We start from the raw sequence: 16,569 nt of genomic DNA, 5'->3' as shown, positions 1-16,569 counted from the left end.
GTCTGATGCTGATGCCCACATTTCTCTCAAATGTGCCATTTTTCTCGGCTGTGTATCAAACCTCAATACTTTTTTGGTACAGACTAAAATGTGTGTGTAGCACTGGGCAAGTGCCAGATGCTGGTATTGAATGTGATACTAGATTTGTAATTTTATTCACATATTCTTTGATCAGATCATTCCTGATTTAAATCACATTTTTTCCAGTTTCATGCATTGTTGCATGTCATTCCCCTTACTCTTTCCTCTCTGTCTCTACTGTCAAACTGTTAAAGGCAAAAATGTAAAAATGGTATTGATACAGAAACTCAGGCCAGATCATTCAAATGATCCACACCAAAGCAATGTTTAGTCTCCTGTTAGGAAACAAACAATCAAAAGGAAAAACTGCATAAAACAGATTCTCCGATCTGACCAGAGATGAGCAGTGAAGTATGAAATTATGTGATGAGACAGAGATTATATATTCTGGAAATGAATAAAAAGTTATTATAGATATTATTACAAAAGTTACAATCAGTGAGCAACAAAATGAACAAACACAGTCCTCAGGCATCCATTAGATCTTGGTACTGATGTTGTTGAATTAAACAGTGACATTTATTAGATTCCCTGTAGGAGCATCAGGAGAAGAGCCAGAAGAGAGATGAGTTGAAACTGACCACAACAACAGAATAGGAAGCAATACACGCTGGTTTCCCAGCTTCATCGTTACTCATTAGTTTCTTTTGCCAGATGAACTGAGCTATCTTCTGAAATCTGGCTCTGCAACCAAATCTTGCAGTATTTAAAGATCTGTGGGTTTATTTTCATGCAGCTAAAAGTGATAAAAAATGTCTAAATTTTTTATGTTTCTGCAGATACAATGATGCTCCCAGCAAGCCTGCTGATTGGCCTGCTGTGCCTGAGCCATGTTGGCGGTGCATGGGGTTTTGCCCGTCTGCTGGATGACGTGGAGCTACGCTCAGCTTTCTCTGTTGCACGCACCAACAGCATGGAAGGCGGGCCCAAGATGACTGTGACCTTTGACACTGTTTACGTCAACATCGGAGGGGATTTTGACCCCAAGGCTGGTTTGCTGCGCTGTCGTATCCCCGGGGCCTACTACTTCTCCTTCACAGTGGGCAAGTTTCCACACAAAGACCTGTCTGTGATGCTGATGAAGAACAGGAACGAGGTGCAGGCCATTGTGTATGAGGAAAACGCTGGAGAGGAAAGGAAGGTATGTTTCAGACCTCTGAATCAACGCTCATATCTAATTTTGTGAAAAATTCAATAAGTTTGGGTGTGAATGGCTGTCTCCTAGTAGAAGCTCTAACGAAGACAATCAGAGCATTTGTAGGTAAATAAGTTATTAGTTTGGCGGTGATTTCTATATTCTTCTTATTATTATTATTATTGTCAACAATAACAAGTACCCAGTAATTTATTAAATTTTTCATCTTTCTTTATCTTTAGAGATGCTGGTAGGTATAATTCTGAACTTTGGACAGTCAAGACTATCTATTTCCCCCTGCTTCCAGTCTTTGCACTGAGCTAAGCTAACTTCTGCCTGGCTCCAGCTCCATAGTTAATGCACTGACAGTGGTACTGAGCTTCTCATCTAACTCCTGGCGAGAAAGCGAATAAGCATATTTCTCTAAATATCTTTTGACAGGTTTCTCTGTCAAATCAGCCTCTGGTTCAGATAATGGCTGAATTCTGTTTCAGGGTGGATTTTTCCCTCTAAGGAAATGTTTACAAAGGTCTTTTATCGTGTCAAAGCTCTCCAACTGTCTTACAGTATAAATGTCTCTCATCAAAGAGGGTGTGTTTGTGTTGTTGTGAATGAAAGCAGAACAGAGGGGATTACACACCAAATTCCCCTGAACGAGGAGCTGCGTGAGGTAGATGATCGGATTATGTTTGGTGGTGTCGATGCCTTGATGTAAAATAGACCTGGATGTGACTCGGTAGCTGGGATAATAAAGTCTGCTTCAATCCTCAGGTACAGAGCCAGAGTGTCATGCTGCAGCTGGAGTTCGGTGACACCGTCTGGCTTCGTCTCCATGGTGACCCGCGCTATGCGCTCTACAGCAACACCGGACACTACACCACCTTCAACGGTTACCTCGTCTACCCCGACACCTACGGCTACCAGACACACCACCATCAACACCATCCTGACTTTGCCTCCCAGCAGCCCCAGCAAGACAACACCCCCCTGTTAGACAGTAACCAGGCCACAGAGCACGTCAGATCTGGAAAAGGAGATTCAGTGGAGGAGAAGGAGTTGCAACATAGGGAGGAAGAGGAAGAGGATGACGATGACGAAGATGACCAAAGATCTGCCTTCTCGGTGGGGCGCACCCAGAGCATCGTAGGAGTAGACCAAGTGGGCATGCCACACCACCAGCCAGTCAGCTTCGACACAGCATTCGTCAATATCGGTGAAGACTTTAACGTGACTGAGGGGATGTTCACTTGCCGCGTTCCCGGGGCTTACTACTTCTCCTTCAACGTGGGCAAGCTGCCACAGAAGACGCTGTCCGTCAAGCTGATGAAGAACCGTCTGGAGGTGCAGGCGATGATCTACGACGACAGCCAGGGCGAGAAAGCTCTACAGAGTCAGAGCTTGATGCTGGCGCTGAAACCAGGAGACACGGTCTGGCTCTACTCCCACCAGAGAGATGGCTTTGGGGCCTACAGCAACCACGCCAAGTACATCACCTTCACTGGCTTCCTGGTTTATCCAGACTTCCCCACTGCAACCACCACTACCACCACCAGCCAATCATATGCAGACAAGAAACCCTAGCTGCAGCAAGGGCTACGGACTGAACACTGTGGGAGGAATTTGTGCAAAGTGGAAAAGTCTCAAACAAAAGGTGTTGGGCAGTTTCTGAGTTGTGTGGAGAATACTTGTAATACACAAATGTTGCTTCGTGGTTGTCTTTGAAGCTTCCTCTTTATATGAATTCCTTCACAAAGTCACAGGGACCTTGGACTGAGTGCAGAGCTTAAATGAAAATCTCTTCAATTTCCATCTAATGGCTTCATCGCACTCAAATGTGGAACCTTGAGTGACAGTAATGTGAACTCTAATTGAATATTTCACTCTGTAATGAAAATCCAGTCATTACCTGCTCACCTTTGTGTCTGCCAAACTCTCATTTAAGTTAGTGCAGCCACCAAAACACACACAAGGAGTTAGATTCCTTTTTCCAGCTGTCAACTGTTAGTACACCATGATTGAATTTTATACTCAAATGATTGCACATCCTCTGGTGCAATTCAGTCTGATTATCAGCCTCAAAGAAAGCAATGATTTAAAAAAGCTGATACATGTTTTATGCAATCTGTCTTCGGAAACTGTTCGGAAAAGAGTTGGCACTTTAAAAAAATACTTGGCAGGTGATTGAATGAACCATCTGTGAACTTCAACCAATCAGATCAATAAACAGTATAACGCAATCGAACCGAAACCAGTCGGGAGAAGAGAAAAAACATCTTGTCCATCGAGAAAAGCCTTTAGTGCTAACCTCTTCGGCAGCCACTATTGTTGTTTTTGAGCAAACAGTCAGTTCTCACACGCAACGTCACACACACACCTAGCGTTAAACCACTCCCTTAGCTCATGCCGTAGCATTCTTGTTGATTTTGTGACGATTTTGTGATGTCCAGCTGCCTCACAAGATCGTATTTTAGGCTCTTTTTCTCTATAAATCAGGCTCATTAACTGCTGTAGTATTCCTACATATAGTTTTGACTGACATGAAGGTGAGGAGGTAATGTGAAGTTGAAGTGAAATATTTCTGTAAGTGCATTTGTTATCCTTGTCAAAGACTTGGTGTTTCTGCTTGTATGTAAAAAGTCACTTTACTTTCTTTATGTCTTTAGAGGCATGTGAAAACGATATGAACAGTGTGTTTTGTGTCAAAAGGAGTGGAGTGTTTCTCGCCCTGATACTCGGCCACAGCGGGAGCAGAGGACGACAGGACAAAACTGACTTAGTTTTGGAAAAGTGGAGACTGCATATCCATCCCGTACCGACTGTTGACCACATGCCGCTCTGGGCCTGCGGGGATCTGGACCATAATTTGATTTCTAATTCTAGCAGCGTTTAATTCATTTCTTCAGATGGCGACCACTGTGGGGAAAATTGAATTGCTTCTCCCGGGCCACTGTAATATGCATGTCTGTTTAATTTCACACCGCCGGGAGAAAGATGATGCTGTTCAAATTGTGATGAACCTTGAATTTATGAAATCACCTTCTCTGTTGGAGAGTGAAGTGATGCTTCACTGTGATTGAACATTTACATTTTTTTTATTAGAGTTAACTGGATGTGAATTTCGGAGAAGTGGTGTTCTGATATAGACTACAGTCTACACCAGGGTACTGCAGCAGGCCAATTCAAAGTCAAACTGCTCCAGAAAAAAACAACTCAATATAAGCTATATAAATTCAAATTATAAATGGACTACAATTATGAAGGGATGGTTCACCCAATTGCTGCTGCCACTACAGTACATAGAAGTGAGAACCAGTTCTGTTTGCTACTCAAAAAGCATTGAAAAAATACCTTTAAAGTTACACCAATCAATATTTTTGTGCAACAGCGGTCCAAATGACTATCCGTAATATGAAAATAAAAGGGTTGCTTGTAGAGACGAACCCTTAGAGAATCTTCACCTGACTTGTAGCATCCTTTAGCTCGATGTTTTGGTTTTACAGCTGGGAATTTTACTGTTTTAGTTCACTGCTCTCATCAGAGTTGTTTCCAGTTAAAAAAAACTAAAGCAAAGAAATCTCTGTTACACCCACTATACGCGACCTACCCATTACCGAATGACAGACACAGTTAGCGACTAGTTCCTGAAAAAAGTGGAGCAGGTCAGGATAAGCAAAAAAACATGATTGTTTTCTGAATGTTTATGTTCTTTCTCAAATGAAATACTGAAAACGTTCATCATTTCAGACCTTTCAGAACTATCAAAGTAAAGCATACAGTATTAAACCTATTGTAAGACGTCACAAGTAGGCATTGTTCGGAGCATTGGTTTCGGGTCAGAACCCCCTCACTGGTTCCAAGATAAATATGAGGGGTCACAAGATGATTAACAAGAAGAGGGGAAAATATGTTCAAACCAATTATGTTTATTTTTTCTGATCCTTCAAATGAGAAAGAACCTGAGAGGTAAAACATCCCTGGAAACAGGTTGGAAACCACTTACAGATCCTGGACCACTTTGGAAACCACTCAGCTGGTCCACAAACCCACATGTGTCCATGCATGATAAAAAAAAGTCTCCTTTATAATTAAATATCACAAAAAGCTAGTGGAGATGGATGCTGTGCTCCTTGAAAGAACCGCATCCAGACAACAAAGCACAACACTCGAATACATTCTATTCTTATTATTACAAAATATCAAAGAAAGGCCAAATAAAATATTACCAAGATAAACATGAAAATGGTTCCACTCTGTGCAGTCAGATTGAGGTGATTTTCTTCCATCTCATAAAGCGTTCACCTCAGAGTGATCTCCTTGGCACCGGGGAAATGGTCTCACACCTTCTCTGAAAACTAATAACAGATAGCGGGTCTCAGTCTTCACACTCTCAACAGGTCTCTCTGCACCAGTGTAACTAATCAATCCTTTCCTCTCCTGTAAGGCTGCAGCGACTTCTAAGAAAGTGACAACAGTTTGGACAATGAGATGCTAATTTTTTTCTCACAGTATGAAATTAGACTGAGCGTGTGCCTCATTTGAGATAATAAGGTATTCTGTCGCAGTCTAACCCTCGGTGGTTTCTCTATTTCAGACTCAGTGAGCGAGCGGCGCACAGGGGTGGACCTATGATTGCTTCAGTTTTACTTTAAAACAGACCTGACCCAGTTCAGTAAATCAGTCTGTGAAGGCGATTCCTGCTAAGAAATAGAGAAAAATCTTGCACAGAACTCATGGTGTGTGAAGTGACTTGACCGTAACTCATCTGACACACTCAGAAGCACTTGTGTGATGCATGCATATAACTGAAAAAACAATGAATTAAAAAGATACTTTCTCATGATGGCTGGACAGCTTCACAGGCCCAGTCGACGCCTGTTAACCGTGTGTTTTTATTCAGTGAATTATCTGTACAGTAACTGACAATATGTTGGATGTTTCTGGTCTGTGCTTCTTTCTTTCTGGTGATCCTGATGAAAGATTGATCATTGTGTATTAGAAACTGTGTCAAGCAGACACAGGTCACAATGTGGTTGAAAGTACTCCGTGGTTATTGCTCAGATTAGTTGGCGACACTGCCACAATTAGCAATTTGTGTCTCAAAAGCACAAACCCAACCATGATGGAAAAATAACTAAAAGAAGAATATTAAAAAACATTTTGACCTGTATCTGTGTTATCAGTAGTCTGGCTCATGTTGACTCTTTAATATGTTTTGAGTATTTCTTACATGTAAAATGAATGCTTCAATGAAAATGTTTGACAAAATAAAAAACAAGAAATGCACAGCCTGAGCGTATTGCATCCCCCGGTGTGAACTCATGGACTAACAGATAAAAGCGACAGCATTCAGAGAGGATATTCTGTGCTGCAGTGCCACCTGTTGGGGAATTACAGTACGGCAGGGCTGCATGCAGCAAAACAACTTGTAATTATCACAATTAAGATGTAAACAACAAAATTAGTTTAAAGGCCCTGAAACATTTTCTCAGGCTTTAAAGATTCTACTTAATTATTGTAGTGAAAACTGTCAATTCATATGCCATATTATCATATTCATACGACAGAAACAAAACAGATCAGTATCACATTAAAAAATATATTTTTATAACAAACCTTTCCTGTTAGAACAATAGCCTATTTGAATGTCAAACATTTAATTTTCTAATGTGATCATTTATAACGACACATTATAACAAAATAATTCAAATAAGTTATATCAATGTTAGAAGTTACAAGATATAATAACAAGAAAAGTTTCTTGTCATAAGTTAATAGTTTGTATGGCATAATAACATGAAAATATCTTGAATGATATCCGATACAGATCGGTTTTACTTTTTCTGGTATGGCAGTAATACAGTGCCGTAAATTCAAATACTGCGATTAGCAAAGGATCAAATGTTTTATTAAGTGCAATATATGGCCAAAAGTATGTAGACACCCCTGCCATGGGTCTGTTTTTCATCTTCTGTTCTGGGACCCTTATACCCAGAGCTCCAAGTACAGCAAACTCTGTCACAGCACACAGTATTTCTCTCTCTGGAAAGTGTTTAAATTGAGTTATTAAAATTACATATGGGAGTATCCACATGCGTAAAATGTGCAAAAACCACAGCAACACAAAAGATCTATTGAGGATTGTTTTATTAGCATCTTTATTTACATAAATATTTCAGGTGGGTTTGTTCAGGGGGCTGAGAATCCCAAACTGACACTAACAGACAGGAAATGGTGATGAAACAGAGGGACATCATTTCTTCTCAGGGGCTTCACCGGCCTCCAGTTTGGGTGCTTCCTCTTTGGGATCTCGGTAGGCGGGGAACACCTCCCAGGGTGTGTTCAGGTCAAACTTCCTGAACTCCTGCGACAGCTCAACAGGCTCCGCCACCACCCGCTTCATCTCATCATCGTAACGCACCTGCAGGAAATGTTTTGGTTTTATTTAAAGGTATTCCAGCGTTTCCTTGGTTAGGGTTGAGACAGTTCAAGGACTAAAAGCTGGACAAAATACAAACTAAGCTATAGGAGAAGCCTTTCTTTGCAAGACGTCCTGATCAAAGGATGAATTTATAAAACAGATTTCCCCTGGAGTGTGAAGTGTTCGCCCTTGGACAGAAGTAAATAAGATGAATTTGAGCACCGTGTGGAAATTAATCATTCATTCTTTCAAAGAAATCGATTCAGTTTCAGAGAGTATATAGGCCATAAATTATTCTCTCTTCCATAAAATGATCAAGGATGTTCGAGGCTTGTGGGAACGTTGAATTTATCATCATGAGCTCAATAAATAAATAAATAAATAAATAAATAAAAATTGCACGATCCAGCAGAGTTTGAGATCAGAAGCGCCTGGGCACAGCTTTCATCCTGTCTGTCTTACTGACACCCTGCCAATACTACAGCGTTTCTATTTGGAGGATGAAAATTAATCACACTTTGATGGATCCGAATAGAGCTGGCGGCTGTGCCGTTGCTGGCAGGACTCACCTCAACGTATCCCGAGAGAGGGAAGTCCTTCCTGAAGGGGTGGCCCTCGAAGCCGTAGTCTGTCAGAATACGCCTCAGGTCTGGGTGGTTGGCAAAGAACACACCATACATGTCCCATACCTGTAGAAACACACACACTTTTACTCTCTTTACCGTTCCTGTGAAGAACGAGCGACAGTGGAATTAAACAAACACTAATTAAACCACAGATTGGGCCTGCAGGCTGGGACTCACCTCCCTCTCGTACCAGTTGGCAGCCTTGTGGACCGGGACTGCAGAGTCCACTGGTGTTAACTCATCTGTGTACGTCTTAACGCGGATACGAGAGTTGTAGCGCAGCGACAGCAGGTTGTACACAATCTGTAAACAAGCACACACACACAGTCACCATAAATACACGCAGACAGCTCGTTTAGAGGATATGCATCCTGGATTACCACGACGGCCCCTGTACGCAAATATTTCCATCCTGTTTCAGTGAGAATGAGAACGTGTGTTGGATAAACACAAATAATGCTTCCCTGCTGAAGAATTGCTGTCTGTACAACCTACATAAATTAATTTATAGTTCAGTGCAAAATTAAAGCTTATGACTGTAACAGCTCTGCTGCAGCACTAGACAGGTGATCATGGTTAAACTGGTATTTGCTTTAGATATAGCGACTGTGGGGAGGTTTGTAACGGAAATGCAAAATCATAAGATGGCTAATAAATCTCCAAAAGCAAAGCTCAGTACAACTTTAATTAATAAGGTTAATGATTTAATGTTTCTACTGTACAACATCCAAGATATTCTCTACAAATATCAGCTTATGTGCTCACATGATTGGCTTTATTCCACAGATAAAAAAGATTGAAAGGCAAATGGCCTCATGCCGAGTTCAGACTACACAATATCAGCCCGATCACAGACCTCCCGACACGCGTAGGTGGACCTCTGGACTGGAAATAAGCTTTGGGCCTAACAACCGATTGTTTTAACCCACGCAGTGTATCATAATGGACGACAACTGACACTGAATCAGCATCCCAACAAACAGACGAGCATGTTGAGAAGTTATTTAGCCTTCCTCGACGAGTTCAGTAACTTTGACCAGCGGGAGCACAGAGTACTCTATGACTGCAAACATGGCGAAGAAAAAGAAGAATGACGTTGTTGGTGCTGCGAGGTGAAACTTTCAAACAGAGGAAAGGTCAGAAAGACATCACTTCAGATGCCACTGTTTCTATACGTTGTCGTTCCCTTTCTGAACCTTTTGGGTTCATATTTTAGCTAGGATGTTGGTGGCCGTGCATTGTTCACAAGTATTATTCCCCAATTTATTTTTCCAGCAAACCCAAAATTGGCCCACATTTGGTGCTTGGCGGCTGATAATTTTGTACTGTTTCTGTTTCTAGGTGCGTGCGTCTTGTGTGTGTGTGTGTGTGTGTGTGTGTGTGTGTGTGTGTGCGTGCGTGTGTGTCAGCTACCTCAAAGCGGTTCTGTCGTGTTGGGATGTCGACAGCAGTCAGGTCAATCATGTTCCTGAACTGGGCGTTGGTGTGGTCCCTCAGGAAGGTCAGCACAGGGATCACTCCATCAGGATGGATCATCACCTCCAGTTCATTGTAACAGGTCACCTACGCAAACACACGCAAACACACGTTCATCAAGAGCCATCTGCATGCTTCCAAAATCTATATATAACCATGTTAATTGTTCCCAGGGGATAGCTTTAGCTTTCTCTGAATTACAAACTGTTACCAAATAACAGATACGTGTAGCATCTTGTTTGATTCAAATAATAGGTTACACATTGAGACTTTAACACAAACTGCACACCTACTCAAGCACCGAGTACCATAAGGGCAGAATGAGCTAAGAACTCACTAATTCCAGGTACTCTGATACTCTCATGAGCATATGAACTGACCTGGACCTGCTGGATATATTTGGGCATCATCTCAGACACGTACTCCCCAAACGCTGCCAGCTGGTTGTGAGTGACGGCATCCTTGGGCCTGACGGTGGCTGCGTGAAGGACACAGAGGAGACAAGAGGTTCATAAAGACTCGACAACAACCCGATCGCTTCTCCGCGACAGACATGTTTCATTTTTCATCATTAACTTTGCAAATTAGGTCGGAGTGTCACATTTGTTTATCGTGCTCGAGTCTGTGTGACATTTCTGGAGCTCAAGTGAATATGTGACGTGGAAATCAATCAGTGTTTACATCAGTGGTGGGTTCTGTCTGTTTAGAGTCAGTTTATTCCTCTAATGCATTATTATATTTGAGCCACAGAGTTAAACATCCCTTATTCTGAAGAATAAATCCTTGACAATCACCAATGTTTGGAATTTTTGACTCTGAAACTGTTTGTTCCCAAATCTTAGTTACATAATTTCCTAATCCAATCAAAATCAGTTGGCATGTCTCATTGCTTGTTTGAACAACCCAACTTGCATAACAGAAAATACTGAAAACAACACACGGATGATGCATTCATTTCACTTTTGGTTCGAGTCACACACTCTGAGTGCTGTTAAATTACTCCCATGGTTTTAAAAATCAGTGGTTTTTGTTGAGTGACAGCCTTGCTGTGACATAATTTGATCTTCAGTCAGATTCACCGGCTATATACACACAGGGACCAGGGACAATAAACTAGAATAAAGCACTTTAATACACAGTAAGTATTGAGCTGTTGGGGTCCATGCAGCACTGGGGCACCAGGGGCACCAGGGGCAGTTGCACAAGCTGGGTGTAAAGAGAGAGATCAGTGGGTGCAGACAGCCTTTAGGACAGCTGGGTGAACAACAATCTCCTGCAGCATCAGTAGTCAGTACTCACGGGGGTTCTCAGTGGTGCTCTGCAGCCTGGTCTGCTGCTGGAGGAGACACGATGTCCTTGCAACTGGAAAACACACACACACACACACACACACACACACACACACACACACACACACACACACACTGTCAAAAAGGACCCTGAACACACCACTGACACCTAAACCTGCAGAGAAACTGACATCATGTGAGCAACACGTCTAAAATAAAGCGCAATGGTCTCACATCCATCCAGAACACAGCAGCAGTGAGACTGTTGACGTGCACACACACAGACAGACAGACAGACAGACAGACAGACAGACAGACAGACAGACAGTCTCACTGTCACATAAACAATATGAGCTGTTATTCAACGCTATGTTAGCATTAGCAGGCTCGAAGGTCAAACCTGAGACATTTCACGGTTGCAGATGAGACTGTGACTCTTCCATCAGCAACCAAACGCACGCATCATTAAATGAACCTCTGCAGCACGCCGGGTGTACAAAACTCAACCGACTTTATAGTCAACTTACAGTTAAAACTCCTTCCGAGACCTCCGCGGACAAACCGCACCAGCGACGCCGCCATGTTCGTTCTGCAGCGGTTCTCCTTCGGTCAGAGACGCGACTGTTCGCGGGGTGTCGCCTCCTGCTGGGCCGGAGGAGAAGTCTCCTCTATGTACTGTTTGAACAGTCAGTTTAAATTTAAGTTAAAAATTATAAATAAATCTAAATTATTTTTCCTTTTAATTCCAAATAAACCTTCAGTTGGTTCACACCCTCCCAGAGCCTGACAGAGGACCTCACATCATTCTGAACATACGGACATTAATATCAACAAAGTTAGAATTACTGCAAAGAAACGTGCCTTCATACGTGACATGTACTGGCTATTATAGCTTAAAGTGATGGAAGAAATATTCAAATAATAAGTAAAAGTTATCACACTATAGAAATACTCAATTCAAAGTAAAAGTTGTGCATCCAAAATAAAATAAACATTAAAAAAAAATCTATTTGTGTGATAACATGTAGAATGAAACATATATGGGCCCTTGTTAGTGTTATATCTATATATATTACTGTATTACAGCTGGTTAAAGTGGAGCTTACTTTAAATGCTTAATATTCCTTTGGGTAATTAGATTTATAACATAACATCTTATTTTAAATACTGATCACATCTTTTGTTTGTAAGATCTTAATCCGAAATAACTAAAGCTGTTAAATAAATGTAGTGGAGCAGAAGTATAAAATAGCATAACATCTATCTGCTAGTGCTTGAAAACTGCACTTATTGTAAGTATAGTACTTGAATAAATGATTGTACAGTCCACTGTTGATAGCCTATAACACATCATCGTAAATCAGTGGTGGAGGAAGTCACACACGAAGAATATACTCGCTATACTCAGCAATAAACGTCAGGTACCGGGTTCTTGAGTAGGTTTCCTTTTTGTTTTTCAGCAGTAGTTCAAATGGATGTGGTGGACGTTCTTACACTGTCCCATCATGTGAAACAGCAGCGCTCTGACAGTAGATTGGTATGTTTTAATGCCTTTCCATCACATTAGTAAGGCAGCTTTTATGCATATGTATATATACACACACACACACGTGTAACCATTGGACTGTATTCATCATACAAATATTTTATTGAACATCTTCAGTATTTTTTTTAAAGTTATGAGGCACCATAGCAAAATATGCTTATACACAGTAACTGCGTCGTTGCTGAGTTCCACACTCAAATGTCCATCTCGTCTTGTTACGCCAAACACAACAAGCACACACAGCAATTCACACAGGATGACAGCTCGGAAAGTTTCCAAGTGTTTGCATTTCGTTAAATTAAATACTGAGTGAATGTTTCAGCCTCAAGTAGGAAACCAGGCAGCCACCGAGCTCACTGATATGCTGTAAAATTAAAACCATTTCCCAGTAAAAGAAAAGATTAAAAAACAAAAAGGGGAAAACAAGTAGTTGTGCAGCTGTGTGCAACTGTGTGTCATGTCATTGTGGCTTTGCACAAGACTCTGTGTCCAGTCTTCCAGCTTCTGTGGGATCATAATGAGGTCTGAGCCGCCGCCCCTGCTCTCTCTCAGCTGGACTGTCCACACACCTGCTGGTAGTATGTCCTCAGCATCTCCAGCTGAGCGGAGCGAACCAGGACGTGTGGTCGAACAGACGCCAGCTTCTGACAGGCTTCCTCTGGAGTCCAGCAGTGTAACTGTCAGCAGAAAAGCTCAGTGTTAAAAGGACATACATCCTATCAGTGTCCACACGGTGTGTGCGTGTCAGTTCTGTTTTAAGTGCATTGTGTAAGACTATAAACATGCTTCTATTTTTCTGTTCCCTCACTTGCTGTGCTTACCTTCGACTTAAAACTGATATCTAGGTTGGAGTGCAAACAGCAGACACACAGAGTGACCTCCCCACAGTTATGTACTGACCCGAATGAGGTACGCAGCAGCCAGTGTAGCGCTGCGGGAGCGTCCGGCCTTGCAGTGGACGTACACGCTGGTCCCCTGCTCTCGGTGCTGCAGGGCAAACTCTACGCCTCGGTGCAGGTTCTCCAGGCTGGGAACGCCGATGAGGTCAACGGTGCTCAACCTCAGCTGCTCCACCCCTGCAGCCTGCCACTCCTGCAACCAGCAGCAAACACATCACATCAGACAAAGTCAACCGCTGACACTGTTTGAAATCAGCCTGCTCAACAGTCTGGTTTCAAGATCTCAGCAGCACTTTGTGGAGAATAAGGTTTATTATTATTATTATTATTATATCTTCTGGTTAAACCAATCTAAGGCTGCACCTACCAATCATTTTTCATGATCAAGTAATCTGTTGATTATTTGGGCGATTAAAGCTAAAGAAATAGTGAAATATGCCTGTTATACTTTCCCAGAGCCCAAATTCAAAGATATTCTGTTTACTATCATAAACGACAAAGAAAAAGCAGCAAATCAGCACACTGAAGAAGCTGGAACTAGCAAATGTTTGGCTTTTTTTTTTTTGCTTTAAAATGAACAAAATAATGAACTGATTATAAAAAATTGTTCAGCTTACATTTACATCATCCGACATAAATACGAGACCGAAATGAAATCCATCTCTTGAGGAGTATAACAAAAGATATGTAGGCTAATTCTAATAAAATACTGTGAAGTGAAGTGAACTCACCTCGGCAGAGTTGCAGAAATATTTGGTCTCATACATCTCATTCATGGTGATGACCCCTCGGACATTCTCTGTTTCTACCAGCTGCAACACAAGAAAGGGAAACTGGGAATCAGCTCATAGAGTCAAAGACCCTTTAACAAGGCTTTAACACTGAAATCTGACAGTTACAATCACATAGCTACAGATTTAAATAAAGCAACACAGGAGGAAAACTTTAAAACTTCAAAAAAATAAAATTATATAAACTATATGATTTCTGTTTAAAAAAAGCAAAATAATAATAATAATAATAATAATAATAATAATAATAATAAGCTTGGCATGTGAAATAATGGAGCAATGACAACATAACATATATAAAGCACACAGCAGGGAAGTTGTGCAACACATAAAGTGGTGCATAGGATAGAAAAAACTTAAAGAACGAGTTCCTTTAACAGTTCAACTACTGAACAACTGCAGAGGACAGTGTGCGGCGGTCGGACCTGTCCGGTAATGGATCTGAACGGAAGAGCTCCGAGGATCACCGTCCCGTCCACCCGGTCGAACCAGCGCCGCGACGTCACCTTCTCCATGACAACATTGTAGGCTAACGTCGGGTAGAAAAGCAGCCTGGCTAACGTTCCGGACATGACTCAGTTAGTTTAAAAAATAATAATAATGTAAAAAAACAACAACAACAACTGAGCGTTCAAAGTCGGTCAGCTCTTCATTACAATAGTGTTATTGTATGTAGTGTGTTTGACCTACACACTGAGTGACTGGGCTATTTGTTTCAGCATGTGTTCCTCCCCCGGACGGGTTTTCCGGTGACAACAGAACTTCCGGCCCCAGTCCTTCAGAGTAAAATACCTGAAATTGAGAGCCAGGAACACTCAGAGCAATTATCTGTTCATTGACAATCAATTTGCTGTTCTAGTTCAAGTTTTATTTATTTATTTTGTTAAAATGTATTTTATTGACAATGTCAAAAACTTTCAAATTAATATAATTTTTAATCCGACAACCTTAAAAACACACAACTGAAAACAGGGGAAAAGACAAGTATACAAACCATAAATAGAACATTTAAAAAAATGAAGATTAAAGAAAACAGCTGGGTTTTGAAATGCTTTTAAAAGATGTGTACTGGATTAGTTTCTCTGAGACTTTGGAGAAGGCTGTCCCAGAGTCCAGGAGCAGCAAATTGTTCATTAATTATTTAAATGTTGAGACTAACCTTTATGTCATAAAGATGTGATATTTTGAGGCTGATTATCCACTTTTTTATATATCATGAATGATATTAACATGTGACAGGGTTGCAAGTAGCTAACACTACATATGAATCAATAACATCAACATCAGCTGCAGATTTCTGCCAGTTTTTCACTCATTATTGTTTTGGTTCTTCAGACTGGATTTAAACAGTATAACCGCTCAGAGTGGCTACATATCATACGTATGACATGTTCAAAGGGCTGAAGAAAAGTGGTGAAGAGAGTTGAACAATCAGCAGCCACAGACAGATATGTGTGATAGGAGTGGGTGGAGAACCAGAGATTAAAGGAAAGTGAATACTAAACTAATCTGGCAGCCGGTTGGGCGAGTTACAGGACAATGAAAGCAGCCAGACGTCTGGTTGTCATATCACAAGCACAAAGCCCACTGAGTGACCAATCAAATAACAGCAGGTCATCATGTGTGCTGATGTTTGATCAGCAATGATTTATTTAACCAGCCGACTGTACTTTAAGATGACCTCAAATACATCTTGAGCTGTTTGTTACCAGTTGGTGGTAGATTTATTTTGCCACTTAGGTTCAATTTCTCAGATCTCGTTCAAATCCCATAATCAAACATGCTGCCGCACTGATAAGTCGGTATTTAGCTTCAGATTTGAGAGATTAACTGAGTGCATACAAGACTAATCACAGTCCAATGGCTAAGTCTTTCAATCAGAGGAATCTGCTGACACTAAGGTCAGAGAGGGTGATTGAGTTTGTAATCAATGCTCTCTCACATTCTTCTGACTAGATTTCTGTTGGCAACAGATGAGCCAGAATACAGAGTGTCAGAGTCAGTGTCAATAATCTGTAATATAGAAAATGTGGTTTGTGAGCAATTTTTGAAAAATCTGATTTACTAGTTTTTGTCTACAAGAGAACAGAACAAATAAAACACCTGGGAGCCACATATTGGATTGTGAAATCAGTCTACTGTTGTGTCAGCATTCACACCTCATAAAATTCAAACACATCTGATGTGTTGATGAGGCTGAATGAGTGAAAATGCTAAAACAACAACAACAAGCTGGTGTACAGACGTTCAAATATACTGTAGTTTGCTTTTTTTTGGTGGTAAATTTGCTGTTTCACAACACTTAGCC

General features: G+C 41.2%; 3 protein-coding genes across 3 annotated transcripts in view; 1 reads left to right on the top strand and 2 right to left on the bottom strand.

Moving 5' to 3' along the window:
• The window catches only part of c1qtnf4 (C1q and TNF related 4), a 30,728-nt gene extending 24,229 nt beyond the window's left edge, over positions 1-6,499 (top strand). Inside the window, exons 2-3 of the mRNA XM_051380212.1 lie at positions 861-1,222; positions 1,988-6,499. Of these exons, the coding sequence (XP_051236172.1) occupies positions 866-1,222; positions 1,988-2,797 (1,167 nt within the window). The 5' untranslated portion in view covers positions 861-865 and the 3' untranslated portion in view covers positions 2,798-6,499. The remainder of the gene's footprint in view (positions 1-860; positions 1,223-1,987) is intronic.
• An 844-nt stretch (positions 6,500-7,343) lies between these two features.
• ndufs3 (NADH:ubiquinone oxidoreductase core subunit S3) lies at positions 7,344-11,672 on the bottom strand. Its single transcript, XM_051378630.1, has 7 exons — positions 11,553-11,672; positions 11,036-11,098; positions 10,117-10,214; positions 9,674-9,823; positions 8,438-8,563; positions 8,204-8,323; positions 7,344-7,634 (listed from the first exon to the last, which is right to left on the bottom strand). The coding sequence occupies exons 1-7, from the start codon at positions 11,605-11,607 to the stop codon at positions 7,467-7,469; spliced, it is 780 nt and encodes a 259-aa protein (XP_051234590.1). The 5' UTR covers positions 11,608-11,672; the 3' UTR covers positions 7,344-7,466.
• A 977-nt stretch (positions 11,673-12,649) lies between these two features.
• ptpmt1 (protein tyrosine phosphatase mitochondrial 1) lies at positions 12,650-15,015 on the bottom strand. The gene is made up of 4 exons (XM_051378631.1): positions 14,687-15,015; positions 14,202-14,282; positions 13,472-13,663; positions 12,650-13,248 (listed from the first exon to the last, which is right to left on the bottom strand). Exons 1-4 carry the CDS (start codon positions 14,831-14,833, stop codon positions 13,120-13,122), a joined length of 549 nt encoding a protein of 182 aa, XP_051234591.1. The 5' UTR covers positions 14,834-15,015; the 3' UTR covers positions 12,650-13,119.
• Between the last annotated feature and the right edge of the window lie 1,554 nt (positions 15,016-16,569).

Source organism: Dicentrarchus labrax, unplaced genomic scaffold, assembly GCF_905237075.1.
Source record: "Dicentrarchus labrax unplaced genomic scaffold, dlabrax2021, whole genome shotgun sequence".
Taxonomy (NCBI): Eukaryota; Metazoa; Chordata; class Actinopteri; family Moronidae; genus Dicentrarchus; species Dicentrarchus labrax.
This window is presented reverse-complemented; position numbering and strand designations above follow the sequence as displayed.